The sequence below is a fragment of the Tachysurus fulvidraco genome, chromosome 7 (assembly GCF_022655615.1).
Source record: "Tachysurus fulvidraco isolate hzauxx_2018 chromosome 7, HZAU_PFXX_2.0, whole genome shotgun sequence".
In the NCBI taxonomy this organism is placed as follows: Eukaryota; Metazoa; Chordata; class Actinopteri; order Siluriformes; family Bagridae; genus Tachysurus; species Tachysurus fulvidraco.
Window position 1 is genome coordinate 1,695,766 of NC_062524.1, and position 13,198 is coordinate 1,708,963.

Genomic DNA, 13,198 nt, shown 5'->3' on the forward strand with positions numbered 1-13,198 from the left:
AGACCTACCTCTTCCTAAAAAACCTAATATTTCCTAAATATTTTAGATATTATTATTATTATTATTATTATTATTATTATTATTATTATTATTATTATTATTATTTTATTTTTATTTTTTTAATACTATTCCTCCCAGCAGAGTTTCTAGGCTGCTAGCATACTAAGTCTGTAACAGTAGTACATTACTCATAAGTAGTGTACCAGTGTAGATGAATTCATTGCTGGAGGCTTCAAAGCATTTTTGTATGTGTCTATTTATTTATTTATTTATTTATTTATTCATTCATTCATTCATTCATTTATTTATAAATGGTATATAAATACAATGATCAAGTTTATGTATAAATAAAAATGTATATAATTTATTTTATTTATAAATAAAAAGATTTAATCTAATTTAAATTATTTGAGGTCTGGCTTGGTGTGCATGGGTTGGTAAAATATTTCAATGTCAATTATTATATATTGATAATCTTTAATTATCTAAATCTATATATATTGAAAGGATGTTAAATAAAATCTTTTTATTTCATCATATTTGTTATAGTCATTTTTATTTCAATATTTAAACAGATTGTATGAAAGTACTGAAGTTATTACATGTAACATTGTTTTCCACTTAAAAAAAAAAAACAGGACAGAAAAAAATCAGCATGCAAAATGATAACCTTGTCACAGGGTTTATATCACTTCTAGCTCACAGATTCATTGGTTGTTATTTACTGCAACATTCATTTACTACAACATCCATTTACTGCTTTTTATTTATGTTCATGTTTAGTGGTTTTTAATGCTCTTGAATGACATAGAATCTTAAATTTTTTTAGTACTTTATTCTTATTTGAACAAAATCTGAAGTGCTACAGAATATTTATTTTTCTGTGTAACTCTGTTCAAAACAAAAGAAACAGCATGTTATTGTGATATTGAGCTGTTCTCTTAGGTACAGATGGCTGCCAGACGTTGGTTGTTCTCCTTCATCTGATTGATGAGTCTTGGCAGGTCATTGCGATAGAGGAGCTCATTCCCTGTAATCTGCTCTATGGCCTTCATCACATCCTCCATCACCTTCATCACAGGCTCCTGGAGGATGGATCTGCGAGTCAGACCTTCAGCCACACTGACCCTCCCACTGAGGACACCCAGAAGATTGACAGCTCCTCTCAAATTCTGTTGGAACTTAGCTACAGACTGACTCTGCTTCTTCACTTTCTCGATTCCTTCACCTATCTGATTTAGCTGGACATTTTTCTGACTGATGTCACGTTCGGTCTGAGAAATCATAGATGCGTAGTGAGATACTTTAAGTTCATAGTTTCTCACATCATTCTCAGACTTTCTCACCTCCTCTTGAGCCACTTGGACAGATTTGTTTGCTTGATCCAGTTCAACTCCACCACCAATCATCATGGCAGGACCTGAAGAAACAAAATACAGAGTCAGAACAGACACTCACATGAAGGTTATGATGATGAAACAGTTCAGATGTCATTATTTTTATCTGTATGCTGTAAGTCTTACCTGCAATCAATCCAATGAAAGGTATAAACAACACTCCTGCCCCAACACCTGTGACAATTGCAGCATCCTGTTTCCTTTTCTTCTGAGCCTGAAGTGTGTTTATTGCTGAATTCAGATTTCTCCTGGTCTGATCCAGAGCTCCCTGAACTGCTCTGAGTAAATTTTCATTTGATTGCTTCTTTTGTTTCAAGTTGTCTAAGGTTAGATTTGTGTCATTTATCTCCTGCTTGAGTTTCCCCTCCTCTTGTATCAGCCGCTCTAAGTTTTCATCCAGACTCTTTAACCCTGAACTGGCTTCCTGTTCTGACTGCTTCATGAGCTGATGAGCCTGTACTATCTGCTTTCTGATGTAGTCGTAGTTGGAGCATTTCCCAGTTACAGGATCTACATGTGCCTCAATAAGAGCCTTATAGACTTCATTCAGGGAGGAGACCCCACCTTTCAGTGGTATGAGAACAGCTTCAGCTGTGTTCTTCAGAACAGCTCTAACAAAACAAAAGAAATAAACAAAACATTTCAACATAGAAAATCAAAAGTCCGTAAACAAATATTGGATTAATTTTTGTTTTGGTTGATTGTTTTTAAGTGAATTAATTGTTATGAATCATTTTTGTTAATTATGGAATTCAACTCACTCCACTGATGAAAGCTGATTCATCTGAAACAGGAAGTAAACATGTTAAAGGGGAAAAACTCAAACCTGATGATAAGATCATTATAAAAATCTCCTTCAGTGTCTCTAGTCATATGTCATCTGTTACAGAATGATTTTTATTAAATAAAGTCCTCTATAGATAAAAAGGAAAATAAATAAAAACAAGTTTGAATGAATCCATGAAGTTATTATATATTTAAACACAGTAAAAAAAATAATAATAATTAAAACATTTTTTAAAAAGAATCCAGCACCTATAAAGCCTGAAACATGATTACCTTGTCAGAGGGTCTCCTGAAGATAAATCTGGAATCAGAGTGTGAAAGTTTAACTCTGTTGCTGTACTTTCTCTTCTGGATCACCACAGTCACTTATTATGTGAGATTTATAAGATGAACTTCTTTTATAAGTGCATCACAGGTGGGTGGGTGAAAAGGGGAGGGCAGATTACACATTATAAATACACCAGGGCTTGTATTCTTGAGGCAGTGCACCACTTGGATCACAGAGCAGACAGAGAACCTCCACACCTTCACTGAAGACTATCAGCATATCCAGGTAGGAAGAATCTGTTCTCAACAATTACTTTTAAAGTTTTGTCACACTGCAAACATTTAATCCTTTTATACAATTCAATTCAAATTTATTTGCCTAGCATTTGGACATTGTCTTAAAGCAGCTTTACAGAACATAAGAAACATCTCGCAAAAAGTTTATTATACAAATATTAATATTAGACAAAGTTTAAGACATTTAAATGTGTTGTATTTATCTACATATAAAAATATAAAATCTTTGTCTTACAGTTATGAATGCAAGAAACAGACAATGATATAGATGATAGATGCCATTAAATTCTTAATATTGAAGGTGTGTGTGTGTCTGTTTCTCTGTGTGTCTGTGTGTGTGTGCACATGCACTCATTATGCACATTTATGTCATCTTGAAATGTTTCTATTCTTGCTTTTGTAAGCTTCCACTTATCTCTTCAAAGCGATGTTTCCTCTCCTCACTTGGATCATAGAGTTTCTCCACTTTGAGAAGCCTATAGCTTGTCTACACCTTTTACTTCATCTCACTCTGAAACTTTATTTCACTCTGAGGCTCATGAAGTTTAATGAACAGGCCTTTAAAATCTATGTTCTGTTCATTTACTTTAATATTCTCTAGTGTAAAAGGTATTTATGAGTTTACTCTATATCATGTGCTTATGATACTATATCATACTCTACAACAGTATACTGTGAGGGCTTACTTTTAACGAGGTGATGTTTCATTCATGCATCTTACCATGATAAAGGTCTGACTCGTGTGTGTGTGCTTTCAATTCCTTTTGGACAAAACATGACCCCAATATTTCCTGTCTGCTTTTGGGCTTTATCCAATAAATTTGTACTTAAACTAACTTTCCTTTTTTGCACATTTATATTGGGCAACTTCCTCTTAAAAGTCATTCACTTTTTACAGTCAGTCTGAGTGGCTCATAGCTTTTGTTGTTCAATTATATTTTACTTCTTTAGTTTATATTAATTGTTGTTATTTAAAATTAAAAAAGGTCTAAACTGATGTCTGATGTAATTGTAATTGTAGCATTGCTCAGTGAAGAAGCATGAGATCTGGGATTCTGGGGTAATTTCCTTTTTACAGCACATTTAAGCTGGAAGCTATAAACAGATCTGATGAGAAATACAACAGTGAAACATCTGTCCCACAGTTAAGCTTGGAGGAAGAGGTGTGATGGTGCTGGGAACCATTTCAACTGTTGGTCCTGGTGAAAAGTGCACTAATAATATAGTTTATAAAAAGCTGCACATAGGTTTACATACAAGGCATAAACATTTAAAGAAACCAAGGGGTAAATGTATTCCATACTAAATCACTATCTATTTATTTAATCTGTTCTAATTTTCTGACTACTGATTTGACTTTAAGACCTTTAAAAGATTAAATTAATGGTTCAGTACTGACATAACACCTAATATTTAACGTACTGATAATCTTAAAGTGTCTATAATATTAAACACAATCACATCTAACTTGTCTAGTGTTCAAGCAGGTTGAAGTTGAGTGTTGAAGTGTTAGTTCTGTTAGTTGTATCAGATGTAAACACTCCACCTTTACTCATGTGTCCACCAAATAACTAAACCCACCAAATGTAAGAGCTTTCAGATGTTGTCTCTGTGCATCATGGTATAGATTTTTTATTATGGTTTGCACTGTAAGTGTGCAAATTGTTCTCTGCAGGCACCCAAGAAGGCAGCCATGGTATTGTCATTATTAATTTATTTTCTTTTTGTTTTTAGTAGGAAAAAAGAAGCCATGGATTCGCAAATTGCAAAGAAAACTCAAAGCCTCACCACAGCTGAGGAGATGAGGAAACAAACCAAGCTTGTGATGCAGCCGTACGCCAACTGGGAGGAGTATCTGACTCCTGCTCCTCTCTCCATAGCCATCCTGGGAGAGCTGGTCTTCATCTCCTCCAATACAGATTTCTCCATCAACAAGAACCCACCTAAAGTTGGCTACAAGTTCATCAAATACCCAGAGTCATTTCGTGCCTGCCTCATGCAGGTGTGTAACTCAGGCTGGTGGGCTTTCAACGAGGCCCATAAGAACATGGATCAGATTAGACTTTACACCATGGCAGTTCCTGATTACATGAAGATGGCTGTGAAGATCCTGTTCCAAGGCAGTGATGAGGTTGTTGAAGCTCACCTCCCTGAACAGCTGGAGAACATCCGTGTTGTTGCAGATGACTGTCTTGAGCTGGCCAATTCAACAGAAAAACGGTTCACTGATGTCATCAACATTATCCAAGAACTGCTGGAAGCATGCGTAAATGCTCAGCACTTTTATGGAGAGGAGCTGGAGGAAATCAAGCTCAAACTGGAGGAATCCCAGCTGAAAAAACAGTCATCAGAAGAAGCTGCTAAACGCTCAGAGAAGTCACTGAAGGAAATAGAAAAGAGGCTGAATGAAGCCCATGACAGTTACAGCAAAGCAATGGATTCACTGCCCAGTGGATGGGAAATGATAGGAATGGATTTCGTTGATGGTCTATCTGAGGGCGTCACAACTTATTTTAATGGAATGGCGACCATGGGATCTAACAAAAATGTGAAAAATGTGTCTAAAAGTTCTAAAGAACCTGAAGCTGATAGTGTTGATGAAATTCCTATTTATAGTAAATCTGCAGAAATCCTGAAATGCACAGAGAAAATTCAAGAGTTTGTGATTGAAAACACAATTAACTGGAAAGATTTGTATGATCAAAAACACCAAACTACAAAGACAAAATTTCAGGCAGATCAGTTCAAACGAATCGGGGAAAATTTAAAAGAATTTTCAAACTGCACAGCAAAAGAGGAAGCTCAAAACATCTGTACCAAAGGCATCGAGATCTGTGAAGAACTAGCAAAGTATACACCAGAAGGGGAATGGGAAGAAGCCAAAACAAATGAGTTGATTAAACTGATCAGAAACCTGAATGAATCAGCTCGCAGTTTTGACAGCAAAAGTAAATCTGTCACAAATTCTCCTGCTCTGACTCCAAAATCACCAATGATGTATAAAGAAGAAAGTAACACTGGGAAGGTGAAAGCTTCACAAAGGGCATCAGATAATGCCAGGCTCCGCATAGAGCAGAGCCGCACTCAACTGGACAAGACCAGAGAGATGTATGAGAAGAGTGTAGAGAACATGGAGAAGAACCAAAAGGAGCTGACTGAAATCCTGATCACCATGAGGAGGTGTCAGATCAAAGAGATAGACTTTAACACTACTATAAAAATTTTGGTTCAGGGTATGGATGCCATGGGTAGAGTGAAGGAGCAGTGGGAGAAGATGGTGCGCTTCTTTCAGATGGTGTCCAACATTGTAAAAATCAGTCTGACCAGAACCCTTAAAAATTTTATATCTACATCTGAGAAGACACAGACGCTTTCCTACAACGCAAAGCTCTTCTCCAAAGATATGCTCTACAATCAAGCCTTTCAAGCCACTAACATCGCCAACCTTGTGAACATGATCTCTACAACCTACACTGAGGTGTCCACCAAGCACATCATGGATCGTGTCAGCACTCTGGGAAAACTGATGGTCATGGACAAGGAAAAGCCAGAGTTTCAGTTTGAGGTTGATCAGTTACGGAACGCCTGTGATGGGGCTCAGAAAGCCATCTTAGTCCTTGTCCTCAAGAACAAGAGGGAGTTTGAAGAGAAGAGTATTGCAAGACAGAATAAGATTGATAAAGAGTTGCTCGCCATTCTACCTGCTGCTGCTCCAGAAGAGATAAAGCGCATTCAAGCAGCTGTTAAAAGTGGATTCACAGAAGAAGATGAATCAGCCTACGCCTGAATGAATAAACAAAAGTTCTTCTTTACAATTATATCCAATAAAGCTCCTAAAGTATAAAATAAGTGCCTTACACTGTAATTAGCACAGTGTTCGTATTCAAGCTTCTTGTCACATGTGATCATAAATATCATGTGAGCATCATATCATTCATTTTTGTCACTTTTAGTTAACTTGCTTTTTCTAATTACATTTATATTACAAATATAATACACACATGTAATATTCTTGTGTATGTTAATATACGTGTATGTATTAATGCTCTGTCTTTACAGCAAAGTCACAAATTTATTCTGCACTTCAAACTATTCTCTAATACCACAATATAACGTATAACTTTTTCCCATTAGCTTTGCAGTTAACAAAAAATAAAGATTTCTTACTTATGTGTATTATTTAGTACTCAGTAGTTTCTTAAGTGATAAATTTTTAAAATGATAAAAGTCATTTACTTCACCTCCTTCTTCAGGTTTACAATTATAAAGACTAAACTCTTATAAATGGATGTTTTTATTATTTTTTCAGTGTTAGTGTTGATGTTAAATTGGTCCTCTATCACTGTACCGACCCAAATGTACCAGAAAAATCCACTAGAAGATTCTGACAAAAAAATTATTGCCGTACAATTTGGATTTGTTTGTTTGCACTTTACCAGAATAAACGCTCTCTGCAATTTCATTCATTTTGTCTACTTTTCTGATTTCTCCTTGGGGATTAATAAAGTTCTCCACTAATAATACTTTGTTGTAACACTTAACACTTAAGCTATTGTAAGAGGGACTATACACTCTCAGATGAACCTCCAGTCTCCTGCAAATGGGTCCATCAGAATAATGCAGGCATTTATGAGAATATGGAACTTTTCCTACTTTAAAAGGAACTTTAATAGGAACTTCCTGTGCATACTTTACCTGCATGTACACAACGACTCATACGTCAGCCTCCATAGACAAAATAAACACACAAAAATAAATCTCACACTATCGTTATGGCAACATTTACCTGTATGTAGAAATGTTGAGGAATGTTGATAGTTAAACAGTCTACTGCCAAATTAAACAAATAGACAAACCTATCACAAAAAGGGGTGGTGGGGGTGTGGTGGGTTAGAGGTTAGGGTTAGGGTACAGACAGGGCAGATTTTTATACTGTTTGTCTGTCTATAGTAGTCACATTTGCTTATACTTTTACATAACACTGTTGCTAAAGTAAAAGTGTGTGTGTGTGTGTGTGTGTGTGTGTGTGTGTGTGTGTGTGTGTGTGTGTGTGTGTGTGTGTGTGTGTGTGTGTGTGTGTGTGTGTGTTCATGTGTGTGTCCGTGTGTGTATCTGTATGCATGTGTGGATGCATGTGTGTGTATGATTGTGTGTGTGTGTGTATGCGTATGTGCATGGCTGTCTTTGCGATACTGTGTTTGTCTCATATTGAGAAATGTTGCCATACAGCACCCTCTGCTGTTACCTTATGTTTTGATTCTGTTTGCTTATTTATTTGTTTGTTTGTTTGTAAAAAAAAAACTGCACTAATTATAATTTAATAGATATCTTTAGCAAGGTTCCACACTAATCCATGTCCTTAGCTTGTTTTCAACAAACTGCAGGCTTTCTTGTGCATCATCATTAGAAGAGGCTTCCTTCTGGGATATCAGCCATGCAGACCATTGATGCAGTGTGTGGCGTATGGTCTGAGCACTGACAGGGTGACACCCCATCGCTTCAACCTCTGCAGCAATGCTGGCAGCATTCATACGTCTATTTCCAAACACAACCTCTGGATATGACGCTGACCACGTGCATTCAAATTCTTTGGTGGACCATGGCGAGGCTTGTTCTGAGTGGAACCTGTCCTGTTAAACCGCTTGATGGTCTTGGCCATTGTGCTGCGTCAGGATCTTGGCAATCTCCTTACAGCCTATGCCATCTTCATGTACAGCAACAATTATTTTTTTTCAGATCCTCAGAGAATTCTTTGCCATGAGGTGCCATGTTGAACTTCCAGTGACCAGAATGAGAGAGTGAGAGCGATAACCAAATTTAACACACCTGCTCCCCTTTCACACCTGAGACCTTGTAACACTAACAAGTAGAGCCGACCCTGACCTCCCTGGTTGCCCTACATGAGTCACATGACACCGGGGAGAGAAAATGGCTAATTGGGCCCAATATGGACATTTTCACTTAGGGGTGTACTTACTTTTGTGGCCAGCGGTTTAGACATTAATGGCTGTGTTGAATTATTTTGAGGGGACAGCAAATTTACACTGTTATACCAGCTGAACACTCACTACTTTACATTGTAGTAAAGTGTAATTTCTTCAGTGTTGTCACATGAAAAGATATAAAATATTTACAAAAATGTGAGAAGTGTAATCACTTCTGTCAGATACTGTATATTCATTGTCCATGGCTTTGGAGCTAAAACAGTTCCATAAATACACATGTCTGCTTTTAAATATTCAGTAAACTATATTATACACATCATCTGTCACTCAGATACATGAACAATGTTTCTTATCTCACTGGCTGCTTTGTTATGACATTAATTCAGCTAAATTCAGTTCAGTTTTATTTGTATAACATTTTTATCAGCAGATGTTGTCTGTAAGTAGCTTAACAGAAATGTATTGTTAGGAGTTAATTTATTAATTTAGAAATGTATAAATTATTATATCTCTGCATCAATATAAAGCTCCAGAAAGCAAAGAAAGGAAACAAAGAACTTATATAAAGTGACAAAATGGAAAAATACAATGGAGGTGTTTAATATTCAAAAGAAAGAAATGAAGCAAACAATAGGAGTTTATGCACTTGGTAAGGATGCCCCCTGGTGGTCTGTGGGGGAATTCAATTCGATTCAAATTTATCTGTATGATGCTTTTAACAATTGACATTGTCTCAAATCAGCTTTAGAGAACATAAACATAAAACAAAAGTTTAATATAAAGATTAATATAATACAAAAATGCAATATTAATATTAGATATATTTAAATGTATCGTTTCAGAATTGTCCATGGTGGGCGTGACACAAAGTCTATTTTTGCTTTTCACTGATAGAGACTGCAAAATCTGTTTGTGGTGATTGTTGTCTTAAAGCCATCATATAATGTCCAAAGTGGTCATTCACAGTAATCTAACATCCAGTAATCTAACATCCAGTAATCTAACATTCACAGTAATCTCTGGTATCTCCAGATCTCCATGTTGGTCTAAGTGATGAGAAAACTGTTACCCTGTTAAGTACATTACTCGTGAGTGTGTGTGTGTGTGTGTGTGTGTGTGTGTGTGTGTGTGTGTGTGTGTGTGTGTGTGTGTGTGTGTGTGTGTGTGTGTGTGTGTGTGTGTGTGTGTGTGTGTGTGTGTGTGTGTGTGTGAGAGAGAGAGAGAGAGTGTGAGAGAGAGTGTGTATGTGTGTGTACAGTTAGTTGGAAGAAATACATTCATGTGACCGCTTTGCCCCCCCCCCTTTCTTTTTGACTTTGTTGTCCAAGATGATAGTAAACAAAGTCATTAGTGTTATCTGAAGAAGTTAAGGAAGATGGAAAGTGTTCAGTACAAATGGATGCAACACAACATTTGACTTCTAAGAATCACTGTGATGTACAAAGATATGTGACCCATGTCATCAATGAGAAAACAGTTGCAGTCATTGACTCTGTGGGTCTTCTGGGAAAAAATCTTGTTGTTTTGCTGAAGACAATTTTGGAAAAGTTGTCATTGACAACAGATGGGACTGCACACATGCGAGACCCATACAAGGGATTTTCTACACTTCTCACACAGTAGGCACCACCACAAGTCATTCACATATACTTAATCTTGTGTTGGCAGACACAACTGAGATTGTAGTGTCAAGTGCATCACTTTTCTCTCTGCTAAATGACATCATCACATTCATACAAGAGTCTTACAAATGCATGAAAGTGTGGGAGGAAGTCAGTGAGGACAGATTTTGGTACAAAGATCAAGCACTATAAAAAGTTTTTGAATATTCTGGAAATCCTGAGGGGGCATTTTACATTGACCTTTTTACTACCATGTCAAAGATGGAGAAAGGCATTACAATACAACCGACTGTGAGAGTGAAACCCAGAGGTTACATGGAGGCACTACTCAGATATGAAATGCCACTCACAGCACAGATTTTCCTTCCAATATTTGCTGAACTACACCACTGTCAGTGTACCTTCAGACAAGTTATTATCAGCGTATGGTTATTGAAACCGAGGACAACTTTAAAAGCTTCAGCCAGGATTTTGAAGGTGTTAAAAAAGCAGCAGATTCATTTGTACAATGGGCAAACAAGAATCTACCAGAGAAGGATGATTATGACTTTGAGGTACAAACTGCCCTCCAAGAAAAAGATTTCCATCAGATTCTTTGAAAGAATACAAAGTCAAAGACCACAATGTCATCATGGACATTGTCCAAGATAGTATCTACCACTGATATACAGCAAGTGCAGCTCTGTGTTCAGATTTTACCTGCACGGATTCTAAACATTTTGCTGAAATACAAAACTCACAAAATTAGCTCTAGTGGAGCTTAGCACATTTTTGATCAATTTTGATGATTGTGTCAAAGTGGAGACATTGCAGGCAGAGCTGACAAACTTTTCAACACACTGGGATAGGCTGAAGACATCAGTCTAGGACAGCTACAGTATGGTGTGAGGACAGTGAAGAAGCTCTCAGTCCAACTTGCCAAAACTGTGCAATTTTTTGCCATATCCTGCTGTCTAAATTCAACCTTCTCACTCTTCTGACCCTGAGTTAAGTCTAGGGCAGGGGGGTCAAACTCAAATTCACAGTGGGCCAAAATATAAAACTAAGATAAAGTCATGGGGCAAACTGAATATTTATTGACAAATTAACTGCAACTGATATGTAATGTTCAACCTTTTTCATATGGAAACAAACTTTAGTTTTGCTTAAACACAGGATTTGGAACAACCAGAGCTTGATATTACAAACACATAAGAAATTAAATTTGAAATAAAAGACACATAAGGCCATCCTCAAAAATATTTTGGTTTGCAGTAACAGTAAAAAAAGGGTCGGTAGGTCTATATTCTTTTTTTCAAGTTTCAATGTAAAAAAAAAAGTACAATTTAGGTGATGGTGATTATGTAGGTATGACTTTAAACAAATTAGCATATCGTGACGTCACTGACTGGGTCTTCAACCCGTGCCTTTCGGGCGCATCATCGCAAACCTTATTTTGATGGGCACAGTTTTTCCAGAACTTCGTGCCAAGTTAAAGCGGTGTCGAGCTGTTTTAGTTAATTTTTTTAAATCTATTATGGTGCCCAAACCCGTTAATATTATTGTATTGCTATTGCATTCTTGTAGTTGTTTGAAAAGTAAAAAAAAAGGTCGGTCTTAACGCAAATTTACAACCGGCAAGTCGGTCGGACTTAAAGCAAAAAAATAAATAAAAAATTGAGTCGGTCCTAAATTGACAGGGTTGGTCGGGTTACGGCAAACAAGAATATTTTGAAGCCGCCTTCACAGTGCACACGACAAACGGACACGACTGTCAGATTTGGCCCCCTAGTGACAGTCGCACTCGCACGTAATGTGCAATATGATCGTGCAGACGTCAACATGGGAGAGAAGCGTCGCGGTCTCCGAACACCCGTTACTTTATGATCCAAATCTTGAATCATACAGAGATGCTTACAGGGAAAATGGGCTAAATGTTTGCAAACTTAATTGGCATTTATCATGGTGAATGAAGTCAGGAGTACAAACAATCAATGCAATCCAGAAAGACCGCCGAATAATTTTTGAGAAAACATGGGAACAACATTAAAAATAATACATATCATAACACGATATAAATATTAATAATTTATTACTTTTTTTATCAATAACACTGTATTTAAAACAAAAAGATTGTTTTGGATAAAGTTTAAAAAGTACTAAAGTTTATGTTAATACTTTTTAATAATTCTTATCTCCTCGCACACACGATCCTGATTGGACAACATTGAAGTACATCACATCCGGTCGGCCTATACAAATTATTTATATAAAAAACTATAAGTAATCCTCAACTTTGTGTCTAAAACCTTTTCGTATATGAAATAATTCTATTGGAATCTATCATCTCACTCTATAGGTCTGGTATATCACAGCCGTCCCTGAGTGCCATAATATCTGTCGTTTTGAATGGTATACTTAATATGGGTAGTCGATACATCAGGTTCCCCTACGCTGTGTGTGAACAGGCCGAAATTAAAATGAAATTTTGCAGGAATGTCTGGTTTCCCCAAATGTAATCGGCGCAATTGACTGCGCTCATGTTGCTATAAGGGCACCATCTGAAAAGGAATGTGCTTATGTTAATAGAAAGCATGTGCATTTTATTAATGTGCAAATCATATGTGACTCCAACATGACCCTCACAAACATTGTGGCACGCTGGCCTGGTTCAACACATGATTCCTTTATCTTGACACATAACGGTGTAGGGAACAGACTAAATGCAGGCGCAGTAGCTACATGATGGTTGGCTTCTTAGTGAGTTTAACAATATTAAAAAGTAGAAAATGTAAAAATTTTGTTTTTAATATAATTATAACAATGTTGTTTTTAATATAATTATGACCTGCAGGCGACAGTGGCTACCCCTGAGACGCTGGGTCCTCACCCCATTTTTAAACAC

The 13,198-nt window shown here is 36.7% G+C and overlaps 2 protein-coding genes across 3 annotated transcripts; one reads left to right on the forward strand and one right to left on the reverse strand.

Annotated features, from left to right (window-relative positions):
* Window positions 1-539: 539 nt before the first annotated feature.
* LOC113650582 lies at window positions 540-2,541 on the reverse strand. The gene is made up of 4 exons (XM_027159004.2): window positions 2,457-2,541; window positions 2,159-2,181; window positions 1,524-2,008; window positions 540-1,420 (listed from the first exon to the last, which is right to left on the reverse strand). Exons 2-4 carry the CDS (start codon window positions 2,179-2,181, stop codon window positions 942-944), a joined length of 987 nt encoding a protein of 328 aa, XP_027014805.2. The 5' UTR covers window positions 2,457-2,541; the 3' UTR covers window positions 540-941.
* Window positions 2,542-2,585: 44 nt separating this feature from the next.
* LOC113650581 lies at window positions 2,586-7,213 on the forward strand. Of its 2 annotated transcripts, none has more exons than XM_027159003.2 (2): window positions 2,586-2,736; window positions 4,482-7,213. In XM_027159003.2, exon 2 carries the CDS (start codon window positions 4,498-4,500, stop codon window positions 6,532-6,534), a length of 2,037 nt encoding a protein of 678 aa, XP_027014804.2. In that variant the 5' UTR covers window positions 2,586-2,736; window positions 4,482-4,497; the 3' UTR covers window positions 6,535-7,213. The 2 variants fall into 2 exon arrangements, with proteins under 2 accessions (XP_027014804.2, XP_047672821.1); XM_047816865.1 differs by having other exon boundaries at window positions 2,624-2,736; window positions 4,485-7,213.
* The last annotated feature ends 5,985 nt before the right edge of the window (window positions 7,214-13,198 follow it).

Coding starts and splice junctions, on each gene's coding strand:
- LOC113650582 (XM_027159004.2), bottom strand. CDS start 2,181: ATGAATCAGCTTTCATCAGTGGA. Junction 2,009..2,158: donor AATCAGCTTTCATCAGTGGA/GTGAGTTGAATT, acceptor TTGTTTTGTTAG/AGCTGTTCTGAAGAACACAG. Junction 1,421..1,523: donor TTTCATTGGATTGATTGCAG/GTAAGACTTACA, acceptor TTGTTTCTTCAG/GTCCTGCCATGATGATTGGT.
- LOC113650581 (XM_027159003.2), top strand. CDS start 4,498: ATGGATTCGCAAATTGCAAAGAAAACTCAAAGCCTCACCACAGCTGAG.